The sequence below is a fragment of the Mytilus edulis genome, chromosome 10, assembly GCF_963676685.1.
Source record: "Mytilus edulis chromosome 10, xbMytEdul2.2, whole genome shotgun sequence".
Taxonomy (NCBI): Eukaryota; Metazoa; Mollusca; class Bivalvia; order Mytilida; family Mytilidae; genus Mytilus; species Mytilus edulis.
Window position 1 is genome coordinate 19,120,947 of NC_092353.1, and position 17,302 is coordinate 19,138,248.

Consider the following 17,302-nt stretch of genomic DNA (forward strand, 5'->3'; position numbering starts at 1 on the left):
AACAGCAACCCAAATGCCAAGTGTAAAACCATTCAAACGGGAAAACCAATTTTCTAATCTATATAAAAAAAAAACTAGAAATGAGAAACACGTATGAACAACATCAGCAAACGACAACTACTGAACATCAGATTCCTGACTTAGGAGAGGTGCAAACAATTGAAGCTTGTTTATAGTTCTGCATGTATATAGGATGGTGACAAATTTACATTTGAAATTTTACAGTTAGTTAGCCTTTATCAAATACACTCAAATTGTTACATTACAACTAGTATTACATGTTCTTGATATGAGTTATGTGAAAAGGAGTTGTCATAATATTATTTTCAAATGTTAATTTTTGTATTTACACATTTACACTACAGTATAGTATAACTTTGTTCTGACAGCGGATAATTGTAGTCTAGACAAATCATTGCTTATTTTTAGATATTTTTTATTTTCGACAAAATAAAGTAACGACACTCAACATAAAAACATTTTTGCCAAATTGATGGCATATAACTTAAGTTTTTTTTACTATATTTAGATCAAATGAGCCGCAGTGAGTATATGATGTTATATAACCTGGGAACGAATGTCAGATCCTTTGAATGCATTTTCATGAGTTCATTTGCTTCAAACCACCGGTATACGTATTATCTGACCCTGTATTTATTTTACTAAACATGGGTTCCAATTCGACTGAACTTCACAGCACTGTCTGTCAAATATAATTGTTTTACAGTGTGCTGATCATGATTTGTTCCATTTATTTCTTTACTACTCCCATATTTACATGTAGGACAATTGCTACCATTTTTTCTGCCATTTTGAATCGGCAAATTTGATTGGTTCTGAAGTAATTGTATTCCTAATTGACTATCGTCTATTTCATATGACTTCCGAATGACGCTGTTTTTGAAATATGACGGAAGTTCATTACTTCTGCTTCTATTTCGAGATTTAATATAAGTATACTCCATAGTATTCCTTCGACTGGTTGGCTGTTCTATAAAGCAACAACACAACGTCTCTCTGAAAGCTTGTCTATATCTTACAGACATCACGTTGTATAAAATGGGGTTTACTGTTGAGCTTACAAAGAATAGCACACCTGAAATAGGTAATATAGAATTAAGAAAAGCATAAAATGAAAATTAAGAGAAAAGGATGAACTTTCCTTAATTATGACTTTCAAAATCTAAATCATGCTGGGTAGTATTTTATCAACAAAAAAAAAACCGTTGTGATTGGTAAAATAATGCACGATGCTGATTTCAGTGTGGACGAAAAGAGGGTTCAAGAAAATACTTGAGATTAAAACAGCATACGTCAGATAAATAAATAGCATCATAAACAAAATATTCAACAAAGTGTGCATTTGGTGCATAGTTAATAAAATAACTCGCTGCTTTTAGATTACAAAACAATGAATTTAATTGTAAGGAACAGTGATGAATATATATGAATAAGATGAAAGATTTTACGGTTTACGATATCCGATGTAAACGCATTTCTAAGTAATGTTTGAAGACATAGTATGTACATCACCTTGTACTTGGTTGGTCTTTCATTCGGGTCTTGCTATGACTTATTATTTATCGAAAGATCTAGAGAAATAACGGAGTCAATTTCAGAAAAAGAATGAAAATAGATGGCATATAATGTATCTTCAATGTATCTCGAATTATATACAACAGATCAAATCATTCTCCAACACTGGACTTGTAAAAGAAACAACACATCACATGGTCAAGATAACCATATATTGGTACTTTAAATTATATGAGGAGCTTAGCAATCTATATGGACCTAAAACGAATAGCCAAATCCATATGCATCTAAGGTCACCTTTGCTTTAGGAAGTTGACAACTTGTAAAATAAACCAATCTGAAATTTTATGATTCGAGATACATTTTATGAAACATTACTTTTTTTCATTTTTATTTAACCATGTTGTTGTCTGTTTTTTTCGACGTTTGATTTTTGTTTATTGCCCTTTGGTATCTTTCCCCTATTGAACATAAACCCATTATTGAATGTACCTGATATATAGAAGAGGTAACGTTGAATTGTCTGCATCACTGTACTGTTCCAATCTGTTATGAAAAGTGTCAGTAATCTCTGAGCATGGAACGGAGCCCAGCATACAAAGAAAGCAACAACTACGGCAACTAAAAAATAAATACGCCGTGAAATTATGTACAGAATAGAAAAACAATGTATATGGGGTATTCATCCATGACAAAAAATAGGACAGGCACAGCTAAAAACACACAAAAGCAAAAGAACAGCGCTTTTATTGCTTTTCTTTATCTCGAAGACTCAGTTAGTCCTTCTACATGGAGCGGAATTTCATGCAAAATGAATCGGGTGAACTTATATATCGTTAATATTTAGAATGACAATTTACACATGATTGTACATTCAATTTGAATAAATATACCCAGCTAATCATATTAATATTAAGACAACTTATCAAAGCGCAACTGCACTGTTCTGCTTCAGTTGTGTACAATTAATTGTCAAATAACTTGTTTTATACCAACGAGTTAAGTTCTTTGAGCATGCTGTCAGTTACTGTAAGCATTCTTTTATACGGCCTTATAATGTATGTGGGTTGTGCCTTTTCATTTCCATTATATAGTTATTTTGGATTAGAGTGCTTTCCTGAAACTTTGGTTATTGTACGTTATTGTATTTACTTATCCAGATGAAAAAAAAAATGATGACGTCTAGAAACTTAGTCTAGTTTAATCCCGCCATATGTCCATGTACATGTGCTTATCTCAAGTCAAGATGCTTTGTTTTGTTGTATCAACATGTGTTTTGTTATTTGGAAGACAATTTGTTAATGACTGATATTTGAAAAAAAAAATTCAATACATTTTGAACTCTGATCGATTTAGAGCTTGACATATTGTAAAACTACATGTAATATAGAAGCTAGTATTACGGTGTAAATGAAAATCTATATTGTTGAGATATTGGTGCATATAGCGTTGCAAATTAACCTATCAACGACTTTTGATTTTTTTTTGTTAGATGGCTATTTAATGAATATAAAACTCTCGCCCCCATGTCCGACTTTTTGTATGAATTAGGAAGACTTTTAGAAATCAATAAAAGCTGCCATATAATTTAATCGTTAATTGCAGATGTTTAATGTAAACATATTAAATCTGAAACATTCATGTAAACTGTTTCTTTAATACCAATACATATAATAAATACAAGTTTATTAATTTTCATATATTTAATCGAAACTTTCTTTATGGGAAAAAGCCCAAAGTATGTTGTTTGTGTATCAAATGGAAAAATATCATTAATATTTTAATTGAGTGAATCAAAAATATTAACATATTTAAGATATAGTATCTTAAGTAGTTTCAAACAATTTTGTTTTTGTCCTTGATAATTCTTTGTTTTGTACATTTATCGATGCAAAACATATAAAATTCCAATATTCGTTTCGACCATTTAACATTACACAAACCGAAACTATTCCAATAACCAATATAACCTGTTTTGAATAACAGATATCTTTTTAGTTATAATTTACGAACGAGTACAATGACATCTGAATGTATTGATAACATCTGAAGAGTCTGATATAGGAGCCATAAGGATTCGCTAGAAAACAGGAGAATCAAATTTGTAATCTTTGAATTCCATTCTGAGATTGATTAGTGTTGTATCTCGCGGTAGAGTGGTTAGTTTTTAATTTGATGTCTTTGAACGAGAATAGTCGCTGATTATTCCACAACTCCACTGATGAATCCGATACAATTGTTCGCATGCACTTTGGGTTCTGTATTAAAAGTCGTTCCGTGTTAAAGGTCTCACTGGGACTTTAAGATAAATTAACTCATCATAGATACCAGGACCAAATTTTGTAAATACGCCAGACGCGCGTTTCGTCTACAAAAGACTCGTCAGTGACGCTCGAATCCAAAAAAGTTAAAAAGGCCAAAAAAAAAGTACGAAGTTGAAGAGCATTGAGAATCAAAATTCCCAAAAGTTTTGCCAAATACAGCTAAGGTAATCTATGCCTGAGGTAGAAAAGCCTTAGTATTTCAAAAAATTCAAAAATTTGTAAACAGTAAATCTATAAATATAACCATATCAATGACAATTCATGTCAGCACACCAAGTGCTGACTACTGGACTTGTTAAGGTCGGTTGTGTATTTGGAAAAGCTGGTATGAATTTTGGATCCGAAATCAGTTAACTATATCAAATTAATATTTTATTCTAATGTTACTAGGTAATTGTGTTTGTATGATTTTAGTGCCAAACGAATTAGGTCTTTTATAAAGTTTTCTATATGGTTCATTTTTAACCTCGTTTTCCTTCCCTATCCCTTTGTAGCATAGATCTTTACGTGTTTAGAGAGAAAGTGAAACATTATTGCCTACAGTAAAACTAGAAAAACCCTACAGACTCAACAAAGTTTAGAAGTGTAAATTTCAATTCTGTTTATCAACAATTAATCAATCTCATTACTATAGTATATTTATATTGTGGCCACGGTGCACATATTCAAGTGGCTAACAAAATTGAGAATGGAAATGAGTCAAAGAGACAACAACCCGACCAAAGAGCAAAAAGCAGAAGCCCACCAATGGGTCTTAATTAATACAACAGAAAATTCCGCACCCGGAGGCGTGATTCAGTTTGCCCCTAAAGAAAAATATGTACTAGTTCATTGATAATGGACGTCAAACTAACATAATACGTTTATATTACCTAACATCCGAAGAACAGCTTTTATAGAATGAGATGATGAATATCCTCTTGACTCTTCGGAACAAGAACGTTTGAGGGCGGTCTTCCGTAAAGCCAAAGCTATCAGAACATACAGCACTGTTATCACAGACATAGGAAAAACAAAGAACAAAATGGTGGATATTTGAAATACTATTCTCATCCGGTCACGCCATATCGTTGGAATGTTGCACTGCAATGTTTCCGGAATGGAAACTCCGTTATTGTCATTCAATACATAGAATGTTCTAGTATGTATTGGGTACGGCAAAGCAAAGAAGAAAGATACTATCCATATCGCTATGATTATTTTTATAGATCTCTTTAGGTCAGCAAATTTATGAGCTTTCAGTGGATAACAAATAGCAATATATCTTTCAACCGAAAACGCCGTTATTGTCAACACAGAAACATAGGCAGTCATTTCAAAAAGACAACTTTTGAACAAACAAAAAGCTTCTCCAAATCTCCATGGATATGATTCCAGAACAGCATAGGCTTCTGGTGGTAATCCTGAAAATATAAAGGGTAACTTACAAGATGTAAAAATGTATTTAAAATATTCCCTGAAGTTATAATTACAAAACAAAGTGTCGCGTATATAAACCTAACACAAATTGCGGAGTACAAAATCATTTTCGTCCGTTGTCTGTTTCTTTGATTCTTATCCTAATTTTAACAAAAGAAAATACTTTCGGGAAGTTTTTTTTTGTATACACTACATTTTACTACTTAGAACACTAGTATAACACAAGTATGTTATAGGTGTGTTTTGATGACGAGAATCATTTAGAGTATTAAGGGAAGTCAACAAGCTAAACCGCAGAATGAACTTTAGAATGTAATACACTGATACCGCGCTGAATTGTATTGTGTAATTGGTAGTTTTTGAGACGTCTACGATAGCATTTTTCTATACTTGTCTACGTTAAAGTATAATTGTATCTATAGTGTACAGTTAAATTGGAAGAAGTCAACTTTGCTAGAGAAACATGCATTCTTAGTTTAAAAGTAAGATATTAATGTTTGCACTCACTTTATGATAATATTACTGACAATTGTTTCCTTAACGTCCAGTTACAAATATATCATGTATATTAAAGATAAGATCAAATTAAATACAATAGGTATACAAAATATGCCAAGTTCTAGCGAGATGAAAGCCAGAAAATGTAGACTGTCATTGTACAATGAGAGCATATTGAATGCAGACAGCAATTTTACATTACAAAAGGCTAGAAACGGACCCTTTATATAGTAGCAGGGTTTTTAAACGTGCAGATAGGGCTGCACTCTCATCACATGAGGCATTGAAATGAATATCTCAAGTCTGATCGGAATATTCTAAATCCGGCAATACAGTCAAGGGAAGGGGTATATCTGTATATTTTAGGCTAAGCTTGCAACGCTTCCAATTTAAGTTCTTTATAAAACCTCTTTTCTTGGGGGGGGGGGGGGTCAATAGTTTTGTAATTTAATGGTGTTTTACATTTTACTTGACGTACTGTTGCATTAAGTTGATTAAGTTTCTTAATATTCAGTTATGTATAATTGATGCCAGATTTTCAGCTAATTCAATAAGCAGCGATTGATTGAAAGATAGATGACTGTAGAATATTCTGTTACTTGTATCTTTCTAAAAATCATTTCGTACAAAAGCTTAAACATGATTAATTTCACGCTCTTGTCAGTTGGTATGCACCTAATTATTATAATAATAAGACGCAAATCTGCAATGAATAAAAAAAATCCGAAAAACGACGCACCAAAGTTGATAAAGCATCGGAAAGTAATAAGATGAATCGCTTTAAAGATACATGTATCGATAATCGAAGCCTTTCATCTGTTAACAACATGCATTTAGACTTTAATCATCTTCTAAATGAATAAGCCATACACTACGAAATCAAGCCAAATATTGGCTTTAAGTCGATGCATAGTTAAATTCCCAAATGAAAACCAACTAATGAGCCTGTATTACACAATAAAGATCATCCCATCTGACATTGAAAACAACTGAGCATATTCTCACTTTAGACACACCAATTTGATGCAATGATTGACGGAATCTGTTTTAATACCGTGTCTTACAATGAATATATTCTTTTTTATGAACGTATGACCTTTCGTTGAATCAATTTCTATCATACATAAATTAAGTTATCTATCAATCTATGAATTCAGCAATTGACATTTCGATATATTCCTCGGATCTAACAAGTTCCATCTACTTCACTTTAAAAGAAGCTATATTTATCTTCGTCAGTATATGTTGTCCGCCTTATGTTGTCGGTGAAATAAAAAGCAATATTGAACCAAATATTATCACGTACTTATACATGTTATATAGGTTCGTGCGTTCTGAAACATTTCTAAAAATGTAATGTGACTTATTTCTGCATGTATACCTGTACTCTGTTAACATTGCGCTTATAAAATAAACACTTTGAATTGTTTTACATTTGTTATTTCGGGGCCTTTTATATATAGTTGACTATGCGGTAAGGGCTTTCCTCGTTGTCGAAGGCCGTATGGTGACCTATAAATGTTAATTTCTATGTCATTTGGTCTCTTGTGGAGAGTTGTCTTATTGGTAATCATACCACATCTTCTTTTTATACTAAGTTCTTTTAGACGTGTTTAGGATTGTGTTTAATATCTAAACACATTTTCCAAGTAAGCACATTAAATGTGCACATGTCTTGAATAAAATAAACCCACTTTAAATGTGTTTTAGAATAAAAGTGTTAAGGAATAACTTATTTTAAAGCTAAACACGGTCATTAACATAACAGATATTCAACCTAAGATGTTAAGTATTGAGACATATTTAGACCAAAACTTGTAAAAACAAGTGCAGAAAATATGTGTTTAGAATTATGCTTATGATCTAAACATGTTTTTTTCCGACGTAGTCGGTATAATTTCGGTTTGTGCCCTTTGAACTTAAGGACGCTTAACTATGGCAACAGAATACGCATGCTCGAAAATCCTTTCTGTGATTGGACAAAATGCTGTCATGGTGGGTGATTTGGTTGTGTTTGAAAAAACGACTCGTTAATTATATCATGATGGAAAGCAAGTGAAAAACTATAAATATTTGAACTAGATCTTACAAAGATTTATATTTTTATTAAAATAATTGTTTCTTCAATAGCTCCTTTGCATCCGTGACAGCTGTTTATTCGGGACAATTATATTATTTTTAATGTAAACTTTGTTCGTACGTACATGACTTTTAGAACGCACCTACGCATGTGAGATTTCCTCGGGGTTTTGGTGAATGTAAACAGAAGAATACTGAACACAAACAGAGAAAACGTTATTCAAATGGTATCTTTGTGCTTCTGAAGGTTATCGAAATGATAGTTTTAAAAATATACTCAAATTTAAATACGTCGGATATCTTTTTTAAAAATAGTTCTTGTTTAACAGTGCGTTTATTTTGTTTATATTAAATTTTTTGGAGGTTTAACTCCTAATTATACGTGGGATTAAGTACACTTATTTTATTGAACTCAAATTAAGCATGCTCTTCTAATGGGTTTTACGTCATGATCATGTTCTAACTACAGCTTTAAAGACATTGTCTTATTTTCTTATGATCTCGAATGATACTTGGTAAAAACCGTATATGTGTAAAAGACATGATAAACTGTCAATCTCAACCAGGATAGGAAAACACAGGAATTAATGCGAAATAAAAACCTACTTACAATATCGACATAACAAAAATCTTATCTTTACAAATAAATGTTCGAAGGAATATCGTATTTTATTTCCAATTCCACACACAGTTCACAATACGTATTTTGGTGCCTGTGCATTTCAACTTACGACATTTTCTACGGAGTTGCTTACTTACGATATTATAATTGAATAATTTGTACAAATATTAACTTACAATAAAACATTTGTTACTTTATGTTAATAAGTTTGCTCTCATTGGTTATACTGAAATCCATTTTATTTGTATCTTACGGAAATTTTAAATGAAAGCTACCACAATATGTTCTTTTCGTATTATAACTAAGGCGAAACTTCCAAACGGAGAACCGACTGACTGAACATATTATTTTTTTCCACCTGTCCTTTTTTTCGTCGTTACAAATCTACTTTTAGCTGACCGTTCAAAGTCACAACTACAGGTTCCTCTTTTATTTATAACGACGGAAAACGATGGGTAATCATTACCAGAAAAGAAATAACGTTTTGATGCAAACCAACTTGCATCTACATACTACTATCATTAGATGTTCATACTAACTAATTATACTGACTCTAATCAAGCTCAGTATGTTTATTAAAGAGGAAGCAAAAATGTTAATGTAAATAATAAATTACTTTCTCACCTTTATACATAAGACTTTTTTTTCTTTTTTATTGCAATGACCTAACATTAATACGCTGAGTTTGTATAGAAATGTAACCTGTCTGGTGCTATCTATAAACATGTTTTTCTTGTAGCATTAACAATCAAGTATTATTCAAGTAAGATTAATAAGAACGATGTTGACATTGAAATAAACCGGCATCAGTGACAATTTAACGGATTTTTTAATTATCAGATCTGAATCCAATATTTACCATTCTATGTAATGGTCATCCAATTATTCGTTATTGATGGCAAAGCCTTATTTTATATCAAAAATTGATTTGAAACTAATTAACGAAAAGAACTTCCGAACATATTTCCCATTAGAACCAAACATAGGGTATTACCCTGTAAACTGTCTGGTTTACGATATATAATGACTTTCAACAATATAAAAATAAGGAGATGTTGTATGATTGCCGATGAGACAACTATCCAACAGAGTTCAAATAAAGTGGATGCAAGCAATCATATGCAACTGTACGGCCTTCAACAATGAGAAAAACTTATACCGTATAGTCGGCTATAAAAGACATTTTTGAAATAAACAAAACCGTTCGTGTTGCTTCATTACCCGAAGGAAATGATATGGGAACTGGTTGCACTTGAGTTGATAGAAAATATATACATTCTACTACTAAAAGTCAACAAACAAGTAAAATAATAAATTAAATTGGATACATGTTACAATTGCTTTGTATGCCATCAACACCATTAGGGTATAATAATGCATTATTTCAATACACTAAAAAAGAGCAAAAAAACTTATGTTATAGAACTAAAAACTATATACAAGTTTGTGTCTGCAGACACCTTGAATTATTTGTCCAAACTAATTTGAGGTACACATGCGTAGTGTTTGTTTGTTTGTTTGTTCTGTGTTGTATGCCACTTTCTACAATTATGGCAATAAGCATAACAAATTTATTAGCCGAGAAGGCCGGAGAAACCCATCGACCTTCGGCAGAAAAATTAAAAATCAAGATAGAAATCGAACACACCTTGCCACAAAAAAAAACCCATGCTAGTGATCAATGTAGATCAAGTTATGAAAACGCTTGGTTAACGAATCTCCGAAGATTGTTCCCAGTCTTGTATTTTTTTTAAAGTTATTTTGGCTTTTACGTAAATTAAATTTTAGAAAGTTTTCTTTATACATGATAATTGGCGGACATAGTATTACAAATGAAACGTGGCAGAATTTATGGTGCTGAGTGAGTGCCCGTTTGTTTTGTCGCAGTCACGTACGGTCGAAGTAATGACTATTAAGCCTATGCTTTGTTTTAGGAGAGAGCCAATCTCGTTGTGGTAAAAACTCTAGCTAGCAACAAATTTTTGAGGGGTCTGTTGGGTACTCTTTGGAAGACAAACGATTTTGGTTTCACACCATGCCTAGATTAGACATGTTACTTGTATTATTCTACAAAGATAATTCGATAAATTTTGCAACCATTACCATGTGGTATCGGGTTTGCTCATTGTTGAAGACCGTGAAGTAGCTGTTAGCTATAGTTGTTAATTTTTATCCCATTTTGTCTTTGGTAAGGATCTGTCTGAATTGCAATAATACCACATTTTCGTTTGTTCTTTCTATAAACAGTCTTTCTTCAATATACCAACTGTAATTTATCTTGATACTTAACGTGTAAGATCAATGTGACCTTCAATTCTAAAACCAGCAGGAAATGGCAGTCCAAAATTAAGGTAATATTTTATCTAATATATAAAGCTCAACTTCCATCCATTAGATTAAGTACAAGCAGGTTGTTCTGGTTATGCAATAAAGTAGCTTTTTCTGGTTAATTACACTTTTTGTTACAGTTAATTTTACAAAACGCCTTTATTCCATTGAACAAATGCAGAAACGTTCAATTAACAAAGAAAATCTCCATTAACTTTTGTCTGCACCTTGGTTAACTATTGAATTTGTAAGATATTTTCATGATATTTTATTATTTTTATGAAGTGAGATATAAGTCATGTCAGAATAGTCCGCCAAGAAACTTTTAACAAAGAAGACATCATAATTACACGTTCAAATTGGGCAGTAGCTTAAATCCTGCCTCCTAGACGTTTAGCATACATGTTCTTGAAGTGGTTTTCTAGTAAGAAAGACAAACTACTATGAAAAAGGGTGACAATAGTTCTAGCTAGTTGATGTGCATTTCACCCTATGACCTATTGATATATCAGTATATGAACACAATGGTCATTCAATTCTATTCACTCAAGTACAATAGACAAACGTTTACCTAAGATGAACTATTTTGATATACAAATAATGTGAGAAGAATGTCCAGTAACTGACCACTGGCTGTCACATTGAGTTCGTTCACTTCATCACCTTTCCTTTGCCTTATTATTCTATATTCTATAGATTATCAGATTTAGCGATATACTTTAACACCTTATGGACATCATTTGAATAACTTAACAAATGAAGTACTCATAAATTAATTGTGAAAGGTTCGAGAGAGCATCGATACACTACTAAATAATCACATATACACTACAAAATACGCCATTAAACAAGATTCGAAGATTTCTAGAACTCAAACGGATTAAATGTCAACTGTGTTAAAAAAAATATATATAACATATATGTCATAACTGGTAGTCTAAAAGTATAAATGAAAGAAAAAAAAAGACAAAAAGATGAAAGTTTAACGGAGATATCAAGTAACATTGGAATTGCACGCAATGTTTTAGTGTTGTTTCGAATACCAGCATATACGAGTCCTCTTGGAAAAAATGAAAACCTACGATTTGTGTTGAATTTAATTTCAGTTTTAAAATTTTAGTAAAATGTGTTTCATTTAAAAAAGAGTAAAAGAAACGTCTACTAAATAGTATTAGCAAATGTAAAAAAAAAACAAAAAAAAAAACATTCGACAAACAAAATGTTTATAAACTACCAGATTAAAAAAGAATGCTGTGACAAACAAAATCTATTGAACTATGTTATGCATAACAGCAGTTACAATTTATTCATACAATTCGTTTGTTTCATTGTTTTTGCAATTTGTTTTTAATTGATTATAAAAAGTTAAATTATTGATGATTTCTCGTGTTTGCGGGGTTTATTTTGTGCGCGTTCTACCATATTTACCTGCTTAACTATACAAATAAGTTACGTAATGTGTCTTCTCATATTTTCTGTAAATTTTAATGTTGAAAAAGAAGGGATAATAATACTTACCAAATAACAAAGTCAGCATATCAGAAATAGCCAGGCTAAAGAGGTAATAATTTGTTGTTGTCTGCATGTAATTATTTTTCACGATCACAACGCACGTGCAAATATTTCCGACAGTTCCAGAAATAAATATCAAACAATAGATAATTAACAAAATTACAACAACTGGTAAATCATGGCGACGTGGTCCTAGATGGGATAATATTAAATCCTCATTGCCCATACTCGCAGTTTCATTCTTGTATGTGCTGATGTTTTTTAAAACTTCCATTATTGTAGCATTTCAAAAATTCACTGTCCACATCAACGGTTAAACGATACAAACATCATCCTTCGACGCTTGCTGAATTTAAAATAAAACTCCACGTTCTTTTATCGACTGTTTAACCGGATCACCTGTATTGAGTGGTAATTATCTTTAATATTCAGCTGTAATTAGAAAGAACTTTTATTAAATATTTAGCTAGACAGTTGTAATTATGTACTTTCTCTTCTAATTTTTACTAAGGCTCGTTAAAATATGAAGTGATGGATACAACACTTATTCATTCTCTATTATTGAATATTCACTTCGACGTGAAAACTTTATGACAGCTTACGCCGTCTTCTTCAGAAGCAATGTTCATTTTATGCCAAGCATTTTGCAATTATCTTCTGTTAGTACTAATTATTTCTACAATTTATCATAGCAGATCTTATATAAACCAAGATATATACTCACCGTTATTTAATTATATTGTTCTGTTACAAAATGACAACTTTTACTGTTATACAGAACAGTTAAATGAATGTTCAATATCTTGTTCAATCTTAAATCACTTAAGTGGCTCGTATCAGCTGACACAAATGGGTCGTGAAAACTTAGAAATCTTTAACGTGTACTATCGTCAGAGTTACTTATATAGTGACATTGAACAAAATGATTTTACAATGAGGATTAGTTTAAAAAGACAGATATGCAAATCAATAATGTAGAATTATCTACAAAGTAATATAAAGGGTAATACGTCAACACTTCACTTTCGAGTACTGTTTACTTACAAACAGTTTCTTAAATAAAATGACAAAAACAAACTTAATCGAAATGAATTGAATATCACGCAAGAAACACGGGATATGCACCAATTAAAATTGTTTACGAGTTAAGAATGGACCATCGGAACCAATTCTTATTAGCAAATACATTACTATTTCTTGGTAAATAAATACGTTTGAATCCAATTAAACACTTAAAACCGCGTTTCTAACAATTTCTTAACCAGACTATTTTGTAAACAAGAACCTATATTTCATACAGTGCAAGATAACTTTGTTCAGTGCACACAAAGTGTTTGGATGTTAATAAACATCACAGAGATTCTATTGGACTTTCTATAAACATCAGGGAATTCCTACACAAAGACTCATTCAGCTAAACAAACTTGCATTTTTCACAATTGAGTGTTGCATTGCATTTAAATTGCGTTTTATCGTTCGACTTTAATTGCAAGACATATATTTTGAATGTCAACGATATTATAAACAAGCGTTTTAAGCATCCATTTTGTATCCTTTAGAACCATTTAAATGATAAAGTGTTTTTGTTTTGTTTTACAAATAAAACCTTATTCCGCATGCACTTCCTAATTTGAACTGCTATCACGCTTTGATCATAATCATTTATCATTTCGCAAAGACTTTTTTTTTAATATTTTATCAGAAAGATATAAAAAATAATGAGTTGTGATATGATTGCATATAAAACAATTTATATTAAGATTTTATGTTATTCCTTATATAATAACTTGAATATTAGACATTATTGCTATGAAAAAACGGTAAAGTTTGAATAAATCAATGAAACAAAGTTGAGAAACTCAATGTACATTTTGTACTTCTTATGCAGTATTTCGTCGTTTTTCAATTATTTTAGACACATTTTTACATTTCATGTCATATGAAATAACGCCTGAACTGTATGTGTTGGTTTTTTTTTAAGGAAAAGAATGTCAACATTGAAAGTGAAACTAAGGTAAATCATTTGATTGACTAATTCGATCCACAACATATCATTCTTATACAGGTAAAAACGATACTTATCATATATTTTTAATCTATAATATGAAATTATACACACCTATAAAAATCTAGTTGCACGAGTTTCCTATCTATTAATATATCTATATTTATGTTTAAATCGCTTATATGACCATCGGCGGTCTTCGGAGGTCAACACGTTGGGTAATTAGATGGCACCTAGACTAAAATATACACGAAACGAAATTTAATATTTTCGAGCCCTTACCCTTTTCATTGTTTATTTTAGACTTTTTATAATTTGGATAAATGTTTTACATGTTAACATTGGTTATAAATCAAAAATGAAGAATTCGGTGAACATGAATTTGAAAGCTAATTCCCCTATTACCGTATAATCAGACTTATAACCGTGTTTTGGGGAGGCACACAAGTGTAACCGTTTTGCGAATGCTAAATACGCACTAAAATGGGGTCTTTACTCATGTATTTACAAAAGAATTCGTTGGGGTCGAATTCAACAATAATACATGTTTGTCCGTGCTATACATACTTAAGATGTATAAAGATAAATTTAATTTAAAGTCACCATTTTCAAATAAACAAATGAACCCGTTTACGCCTATTTTTAGAAACTATCAAATTGCTTAACGAAATTGGTTCTTCATAAAATAATTTCATTGGTTATTAGTTTTCTTTTATAAATATTAATGCGGACGACAAAAATATTGCTGACATTTACACAATTTATAAAAACGATTTGAAATCTAAAAAAAATCCCGATATATCATAGTACAAAAGTAAAATTATTTTGATGCACATAAACTGGTACATTTCGTAAATCTGAACTTTTCAAATATACATAAAATATATATAGTTAGGAATATATGAATACCTACATACCTGAAGAGAATGTATTTTTATTGTAATATTTTGCACATCAGATACATAAGAAAAATAAGTTGTTTGGTTATTTTGACATGCAGTGGACAATGAAACACCATATTTGACAAATAAATTGTAAACGTGACAGTTATGACGAGATAATGACTGTTTTATCATAACGATCTGAGTATCTAGCGCTTCATTAGACCAGTGATAAATGATGGACATACATGTGTGGATCTATTCCTGATGGCGGAATGCTTACGAAAATAGATACAATATCTGGTTGTATTTTTCAATTTCAGTCAGGATGCTTGAGGCAATGATCGAGTAGCACGACATTTTAACACTTAAATATATTTTTCTCACGTTAACTATAATTTTATCATTCAAATGACTAAGACATTTATAGAAAAAAAGTAGCCGATATGTCTTATTAATGATAAATTTAATGTTCCATTTTAAAATATTCAAGTCATAAAGCGCAAATTATTTTTTCACTCTTAATTTGCTTACTATAATGCTATATGTCCTTTTTTCATAATTGATTTCATATCATTTTATAATTGGGAAAATGTACATCTACAAAAGATTAATTAAAATAGATAATAATCAAAATTGATATGTTCAACGTCACAAAATTGCAATTGTTCGCAAAAAAAAGCCCCCCCCCCCCCCCCCAAAAAAAAAAAGAGATATAAAATAAAAGTAATCTTGTTGATCTTTATGTAGGACTATTGTTTTTTTCTATTTTTAAATTCGGGAAATTAAAAAGTAATTATTATAATAAAATAAGCAAGGCAACTTGCATATAAGTTTACAAACCGCTTCACAGAGCAGAGATGACCACGAACATCACAGACAATTTTGATGATCTTAGGGGCTTCGGAAATGTTAGTAGATAGATCCTGCTTAACACTGACACCCGCCATGTAACTAATTTTGAACACGTTGACAGGTGTTATCAAGGCCTAACTTACACCAAATTCCTAAACCAACGATCATGTTAATCTAATGTGATCTAACTAACATATCTATGAGAAAGTCTTTTATCGCTACAATTTTTGCACTTTTCCTTTGATATTTTTTGTGATAATTTTTCATATCATACTACTCGCTTGAAAGTGTTTTTTTTATACGAAAAGATGGGAAAGGTTTATAAAACAACATCAATACTTCTTGAAAAGAGTGTCATTCACAAAAGCTTCTATGCATCACAAGGGAAAAGCTGTTGTCAATTTATAAGAGAAAACAAATATCATTTGGATTTATTTTAAACAAATAAGAACATTATTTTGTTCAAATGCAAACATCGTATGTTACAAATCTAATTAAAAAGAGAAAATGATACTTTTCTAAATACGTAATAATCTAATTACATTTTGATAAAAGGTTGCATAAATAACATTTAAGTATCAGTCAAATCTCCTCAAAATTATTGTGCCCTTGTTGCGCGAGACTATTGATCTTATTGTGAATTTTTATAAAATAAGAAGGCAGGAATGGCGACTGAATAATTAAAAACAATCAAACTGACACATTTTAATCATTTTTCTTCATACACTAGCGCTATCTATCATGCAGAGGTAGAGCGAAATGTTGTTTTAATAATTACAAAAAATCGTAAAATATTAAATTATCTTATTAGAGTTCCATCTGTAAAACTGTCAGACACCTTGCTGCTAGCTGTGGATTTATATAGAAAATGAAGCAAATTCCAGTTATATTGGTATTCTAAACGGCTGTTCTGCTTATATATATTTATAAATATGTGACGACAATCGTTCTCCATCAGATAACCCAAAGGTTACAAAGGGCTAACACAACCAATTACATATTTAACGTTTTTAATTCGAACAATCAATGCTACTGAAATCTGCAACTTTGCAGTTAGACTATTTTTATCTGCCCTCGAGAAGTGCCTTTTCACGTAGGATTATGTGTTTTGTTTGTTGCATAGTATATACGATATATTGTGGCATGTAAATGCAATGCCTTGCAGATCAGATATTTTTTGTCTGCAGCAAAGAATGATAATACTTATCAGGCAGTCACAACAATATCATTACATATATCGAAG

The 17,302-nt window shown here is 31.1% G+C and overlaps 1 protein-coding gene across 1 annotated transcript; it reads right to left on the reverse strand.

Moving 5' to 3' along the window:
* Positions 1-422: 422 nt before the first annotated feature.
* LOC139490563 (pyrokinin-1 receptor-like) lies at positions 423-13,230 on the reverse strand. The gene is made up of 5 exons (XM_071277409.1): positions 13,043-13,230; positions 12,325-12,750; positions 4,733-5,263; positions 2,029-2,157; positions 423-1,096 (listed from the first exon to the last, which is right to left on the reverse strand). The coding sequence occupies exons 2-5, from the start codon at positions 12,590-12,592 to the stop codon at positions 663-665; spliced, it is 1,362 nt and encodes a 453-aa protein (XP_071133510.1). The 5' UTR covers positions 12,593-12,750; positions 13,043-13,230; the 3' UTR covers positions 423-662.
* Positions 13,231-17,302: the final 4,072 nt, after the last annotated feature.